Raw genomic sequence first — 7,454 nt, forward strand, 5'->3', positions numbered from 1 at the left:
TCTTTTTTCTTTTACATTTTGCTACTCATACGTAACTAACAGTGGAAGTTTCACAGAAACCAGCTAATGGGCAACCATTATGTTTTTGTTCAGCGATACACCTCACTTTTCACCTGAACACTGAACAAAATCTACGGTTGCATAATACATAGCTTTACCATGGCTTGAAGACTCTCTTCCTCCTTTTCCACAAAACAAGTTAACAATAACTAAAAGTTGTGACATAAATGTACATTTTGTCTTCAATGCCAGGTAAAAGCTTGTATTCACTCAAAAACATTTACTGTCAGTTAACAGCACTGAATGGCTTGACAGAGAAAACAACCTTTGTTAGAAACAGCCACACATGTAGCCAAACCGCTTCCAAATCATGTTGTTTCTGGCCTGAGGAAAGAAAACCAATTAAATGATAACGTTTATAATCACTGCCGTGACAGAAATTGTGACTACAAACGTAACATGTTAAAATCAGTCAGTTTAACAGCAAATTAAACAAGCTTTTATGCAGAACATCAGTCATCAGAATTAAACATGCCTCACACCTTAATTTCATTTGACTGAAAGAAGGTTGCTTGTTCACACAGCTTGGAATCAACAGCTCCTTTCATTGGACTGAATCGACCCTGAACCTATAATGGAAACAAACAGACAAAGGAGATGAAACTCCTCCTCAAGTGAATCATGTTGGGCAGCAGCATGTACTGAACGTCTCTCATTCTCACCGGAGTGTGTAAATAGCACTCCATTTGAAGGAGGCACTCTAGTGTTTCTATCATCTGCTCCTCATGAAGGGTGTGCAGTCTGACCCATCCTGCAGGTCCACACAGCTCCAGCTCCTTCACTGTGTGGTTAAGAGCTACTGCTGCACACTGCAGCGCACTGAGCCCTGCAAAGAAAAAAACATCAATCCATGTTCTATACACAGGGTACAAATAGACTTAATTAGCCATTTGGCAGATGCTTTGATCAAAAGCAAGTTGAATGTGTAAGCTTATGGATTAATCCAGGGTCCAAAATTAGCACAGTTTGCCAATTAGTTTCTTTGCCAAGAACTATATCATGTTGCATAATTTAAATAAATGTAAGGTACACATAGTTGTATGTACTTATATGTGTGTGTGTTGATTCAGAAATTACAAACATGCTTATACAGTAATAGAAGAGGTGTATTCAAGCCACTGTGTGTATGAATTGCTTTTTCATGTATTTCTGAATGAATTATTTGACAAAAAGTGTCATCACTGATCCATATTATTTACGTTAAACTATCAAAATGAGTGTATGAATGCTAATAGGTATTTTATTAGGCCTGGATGGCAAGACATATTGGTTGGTAGCACAATAAATCTCCATTTGTAAACAGATAAATATACTGGTTAACATGAACTAACAATGATAAATACTTAAGTACTTATTCATCTTAGTGTTAAGTTCATTAAAATTAACATTTACTAACACATTACTAAGTTGGATCTGTTGATATTATTTAATGGGTCTGAGTTAACATGAACTAAAAAAGCATTGTTGTACTTTATTAACTAACTAACGTTAACAAAGTTGAATGAATAAATGAATACTGTGACAAATGCATTGATTATTGTTAATGTTAGTTCATGCATTAACTAATGGAAGAATGAAGTTCATTCTTAATTCATTGGCTCAAAATGTATACTCTGCCAACACAATTTCAACAACTATCTCATATCTTAAATATCAAATCATTAAACCACACCACTTCTATGTCTCTCCGATAACAAAACACGGTCGAATGTGACAGCTCTATCACAACAAGGTAATAAAACAACAGGTTTGTGACTAGCGCTGCTGGATTCTTTCCAGGTGTATGCAGCAGGAATGCAGCCACAGCCTTACTGCAGCCAAAATGGCAACTTGACTTCTGGGAACAATACTTAAAGCAATAACTGGTTATGCCATGCACATTTCAATTATTAGCATAAAGTGAACCAAACACAACATACAGTACCGTTTGCATCTCTTTCTTCCAAATTAATATATACGCCATCTCTCATTAAACCTTTCAGGACCTGCCCAAAAAAAAGAAGAAAAAAAAGAAGACATTTTCTGTATGAGTGAGTGAACGTGTAGAAGAGTTCTGTTTGCTAATATTTAAGCACCACATAGAGATTTTACCTCCAAGACTCGAATATATCCATTCTCTGCACTGAGATGAAGACATGTTTTCCCATTCCAGTCCTTCACATTGATTTCTGCACCAAGTGACACCAAATCAACCACCATTAAGTGTTGATTCGTCTGTGCAGCAAGATGAAGGGGAGTCTGGGAAGAAAAACAGGCCCATGCAACATTTATGTGTGTTTGTCGGGTTACTGACACTCAGAGAATATGCATGTATGATTGTTTCTCACCTTTCCCTCTGAATCTTTGATATCTAATTTATTCAAAGCCGCCATCCTCCTGGCCATAACATACACAAGGGATCTCTTTCCCTCCTCAACAGCTCTGTGTAAAAGACTGTGGAGAGGAAATGAAAGCTGTCACTTTCTATCACACGATTTGTTCGCTTTTCTATGTCATGGCTTCACTAATTGTAAACAGATGTGTTCAATGGGTGGAGTACTATAGGGCCATTCCACTAAAAGGTAAACCCTGCTAGTATTTGCTTGACAACATTGTCATTTCATCTGGTGTAGTGTTTCAGGATGCTTATTAGATTTGTGTGGCCATTATCAATATCCATTGTTCAAATCATTTCATGCAAGAGGGCTTGTTTGAAGACCCTCTGTGCCATTTTTGTTGCTTCAGATTTCAACCGGGTTCCCATTAATCTCTTTTATTCTGCTCTGCTTGAGAACTTAATAATGGGGTTTGTCATAAAGTTGGGAGTGGAAAACTAATGCAGTCGCTTATTGAGCGCAACAGCAACGATCGCAGACCCACTTTTGTTCTTTCTGTATTTCATAAAAAGTTTCGGTGGCACTGCAAAAGTACCCTTGCAATTCTTGGTACTTGAAAATTATTTTCAGAAACTGTGCATTTTCTTCATTTTTAAAAAATTACAGCTGCCTTTAAAAGATTACTCATTAGATTCTGCATGAAGAAACCATCTGCAATGGCTTCAGTGAGTTCTTGAAGTAAAGTAAAATAATCTTACATCCTTCCGTTTTCGTCTACTGCGAGCAGCTCTTGGTCAGATATCCCTCGCAGCAGATTCTCCTCTGTTTCCAGTTGAGTCAAGAAGGTGGTCATACAGCTCCATTCTTTGTGATGAGAATGTGGCCATGGTGGACAGTTCATCTTTTGAGAGGAAACCTCCCAAACTTCTGGGTTGGGACTGGCGTTGAATGACTCTTGTGGGGAGGGCACCTGGTATTCACATGAGTTGGCAGGAGAGCAGCTCATTCCATATTGACCATCATACCTGTAGCTATCCGACTCATAACTGCTATATTCTTCCTGATTTCCCAAGAAGACATCGGCACCCTGGCTGTAAGTTGGGGACGGGTAGGAGCTGCACACAGAGTGGACAGGGGAGGTCTCAGACGGGTAGCTTGGAGAAGGAGGTATCTCATTCTCCTGGTCATTTGTGTTCATGAAACCCTGTGGAGATGCATCTTCAACCCAGAACTCTGAAGAGCATGAAGCTGAAGGGCTTTTGTAATCTGGCAATCTGTATGACTGACAGGTCTTAAGATCCTCCTCCAACACTTCTACTATAATCGCAAGCTCCTCTAGACTTTTTGTTTGTTGTTTCTGTAACAGACATGAGAAATGTATCACAATATGTCTGTCTAAACAAGGAGCTAGTTCTACAATAACAGAAAAAGATGCCACTCACTAGAAAACGTCTCCGGTTTCCACCTGTGTTAACTCGTTTCTTTTCCCCTTTGGACCAAAGATAGTGCTAATTAGAAACACAATGAGGTTTAAATGATTATGCTGACTTTTTCTATGTCTAAAACTTACCTTCAGGTGCCTTAGAACGATTTCCCTAAAAAACACAGAGTCAGAACATGATGCACCTGCCTCATTATGACCATAAAAGACTGTAGGACAAAGAATTATACCTGCAGATCTTTAGGGTCAATCCCTTTGGCTATCCGTATATTCTTGAGCATGTCCCGTACTGGCATTTTCACTCGGACTCCGAGGTATTTATTTTCAGAAGTGGACTTGTTTTTTTTGGATCCTAAAGGAACACAGGCCTATTATACAGGTCATAACTTCCATAATGACTCCAGATTTAACGCTGGCTTTTATGAAAATAAAACAGCATAAGGTGAAATTCTGCTAACTGTAGTTCACAAGACCAGCTTATGAATCAATATCAAACTCTCAGCCAACAATTTGGTCAAATTTATGTTTATTCATGTGTCAGTCTTCAGTCCTGAATACGTGGATGAGATATATATATATATATATATATATATATATATACACACACACACACACACACACACACACACACATGCATACATTGATCTTCAAATGTTTGGGATCAGTATGATTTTGTATTTTTTAAGAAGCTTTCTGTTCATTATGGCTGCATTTATTTGATCAGGAATATAGAAAAAAACTGTAATATTGTGAGATATTACAATTTAAAATAATATAATAATAATAATAATATGTGTGTGTGTGTGTGTGTGTTTGTGTGTATTTATTTATTCATTTATTTGTATTTATATTTTTAAGAAATAAATACTTTTATTCAGCAAGGATGTGTTCAATTTATAAAAAGTGATAATAAAGAATATTTTTGTTGTTAGAAAATATTTTTCTCTTAAATAAACATTGTTCTTTTGAACTATATTAATCAAATAATCGTGAAAAAAAGTATCAAAGGTTCTAAAAATATATTTTTTAGAGGCAAAACTGTTTCCAACATTGATAATCAGTATATTAGAATGATTTCTAAAGGATCACGTGACACTAAAGAATGGAGTAATGATGCTGAAAATTCAGCTTTGTTGAAATAACAGAAATAACTTATATTTTAAGAGTATATTAAAATAGAAACCCATTAATTAATACGGTAATAATATTTTACAATATTGTATTTTTGGTCATGATGAACCGAAGAGACTTCTTTAAAACACATTAAAAATCTTACTGATCCCAAACATTCGAACAGCAGTGTTTTCAAATTAGGTGACATCTTAAACCACTGAAAACGGGTTGATCGTCTTATGTGTTGGACTGCTTTTAGAATGGTTTTGGTACAGACAAACCAGCTTAAAACTAGCTTGGCCAAACAGAGAGACAATCCTAAACCAGATAGGCTAACACCATATTAAACCAGCACACCAACTCAGGCTGGCTTGAACTAGTTCCCCCAGCAGGGACATCACAGTGATAAATCTTTCATGGACAGCGTTTTGGAGATATTTAGTACTCACCTGTTTGACAGCTGTTCTTGGCTTTACTGGCCCCTGACGCTTTCTGTGTTGGTTTCGGTAGATTCGGTATATTTGAATCTGAAGGAGGTTCTGCTGGCAGCGGTGACCCACCACAGGAATACTCACGGTGTTCGGTGTCTTTGGGACCTGTGTCCTTGACTTGACTGCTCACCATCCTGATGTCCGTTTTAAAGCCGACTATAGAGTGCCACGCGTTCAGACTGTTGTGATAGCAAACGTACAATGGTCGAGGAATGGGCTGCTTACCTGCTAGTCCTCATTCAACAAGTTTTTCCTGTCAGCGGCGGTTTGTTTTCATTACCTGATTTGAAGAGGCGGGACAGTCACCTATCTCCAACAGAACTCACCTGAGTTAACATGCGAGAACAGTGAACCCATGTGGAGCAAAGCTGGTCTAGCCAAGATGTGCTCTTTTAATAATAAAATTCCATTATAATACACAATCTCGATAAATAATTACAATTTTAATTTTCCTTCTAAAATATAAAAGTAGGCTACTGCAGTTATTGTTGTGAAACTATAATTTATTGCAAAGTCTCCACTTCATTGTAACTATAACAAAATAAGTTATTATCATATGCAGTGTCCTAATTGGGACATTTTTTGCATTTCAGATTTCTGTGACATTTTGCAATGTTTAACCAAAACATTAAATCCACAACTAATACCATTTTAAAAACCCCAGGATGTGTCCTAAATAAATCAAAAGAGAAAATGCAGATAACACATTCATAAAAGAAATGATACACATATTAGTGCTCTTAGTGCAAGTCGTCTGAGAAAATCCGCAGCCTCCTAAAGTGGGACAGGTGTGTTCCTAATGTGGAACACTTAGGCCTATAATAAATGGCCAAAATCACCTTTTATGTAGAATAGTCAAATCTTAAAAGTAAGTATTTATCTTAGTTATGGATGGATAAAATATGGATAATCAAACATCATCAGACAAATAATACAATATGATAGCCTAGGCCTATGGAATGGATTTATTTTGAGGAATAATTAGCTAGCTACAGCATGTAATCATTTATTTCGTTGTCCAGAATAAGGTAATATTAAAATAATACGAATTCTCAAAGGTTTGAATAAACAAAACGAAGCCTTAATAAAGCAGAGAAAGTCATACAAGTAGCAAATAGACAAATTGAACTACGCAATTGTTTAGGACATATTTTGACTGGCGTTATCTCTCGCGTCATTAATAAACTGATACCATACTGACATCTATCGATGACATAAAAACACACACGCTGTAAAACAATATTCCTTTGACTTTTTTAGCACTCCCTGCGATAGGCTACTGACTATCAATAAATCTAGAAGCTACTGTTATCATCAACGAGTTTAAAACGAACAAGCTAATTTAGGCTTAAGTGATTCTTTTCGTATTATTTATCGGCAACGTTTTGTTTGTTTTCCTGCATGTGTCAGTCTCACAATAATAGTTTAACACCATCACACAATTTAAATAATATAAAGAAATACTATTTAAATAAAGATAACGAACTAACTAACTGAATAAATAAATAAATAAATAAATAGGTAGGCTATACTACTACTATGCTTTCAAATAATTTAATTCAAGTTAGTAACAATCAACACCAGAAAATCAGAATGTCTTCTACTGCATATTTCAGACGGCATGGTTTCGTTATATATATTGCAGTTATGCAGATTTAGGTAACATGAGCGAGCACAAGGAGTCCTAATCATCGCAGAGGTAAGCGCTGTCTCGCTGTATTCACACTAGGTGGCAGTGCTGCACTACACTGCACGCGCCACAGAACTAATGGACGTCTCTCAGTCAGTTTTCGTCACATTTGTCTTTCGTTTAGGGTTGTTAGGGTTATCTTTTTTTTTCTGCTACATTTTTTTTACTATTCAAAAGCATGACAGACTTGACATTTTAAGCTTCTTCTGACAAACATTTGTAATTTTTTTTGAAGCGTTGAAATGATCGGCATGACTGATTTCAGGCATTTTGACTGAATAATTTGATTTATGCACTTTATTAAAGACAGTAGTAACAATGTTGATGCATAGCAGTGTCTACAA

The 7,454-nt window shown here is 36.5% G+C and overlaps 1 protein-coding gene across 1 annotated transcript; it reads right to left on the reverse strand.

The window, feature by feature from the left end:
• Positions 1 to 5,649, reverse strand: LOC132123277 (NF-kappa-B inhibitor zeta-like). The gene is made up of 10 exons (XM_059533836.1): positions 5,379 to 5,649; positions 4,047 to 4,168; positions 3,818 to 3,883; positions 3,134 to 3,732; positions 2,388 to 2,493; positions 2,152 to 2,298; positions 1,985 to 2,045; positions 723 to 886; positions 543 to 629; positions 1 to 384 (listed from the first exon to the last, which is right to left on the reverse strand). Exons 1-10 carry the CDS (start codon positions 5,551 to 5,553, stop codon positions 331 to 333), a joined length of 1,581 nt encoding a protein of 526 aa, XP_059389819.1. The 5' UTR covers positions 5,554 to 5,649; the 3' UTR covers positions 1 to 330.
• Between the last annotated feature and the right edge of the window lie 1,805 nt (positions 5,650 to 7,454).

This window comes from Carassius carassius, chromosome 41 (assembly GCF_963082965.1).
Source record: "Carassius carassius chromosome 41, fCarCar2.1, whole genome shotgun sequence".
Lineage (NCBI taxonomy): Eukaryota > Metazoa > Chordata > Actinopteri > Cypriniformes > Cyprinidae > Carassius > Carassius carassius.

Bases quoted from the DNA above. Each gene is read 5' to 3' on its own strand.
- LOC132123277 (XM_059533836.1), bottom strand. From the start codon at position 5,553: ATGGTGAGCAGTCAAGTCAAGGACACAGGTCCCAAAGACACCGAACAC. The intron at 2,494-3,133 runs GTAAGATTATTT...TCCTCTCCACAG, and splicing joins GTAGACGAAAACGGAAGGAT to TCTTTTACACAGAGCTGTTG. The intron at 385-542 runs GTGTGAGGCATG...TTCTTTCCTCAG, and splicing joins TTCAGTCAAATGAAATTAAG to GCCAGAAACAACATGATTTG.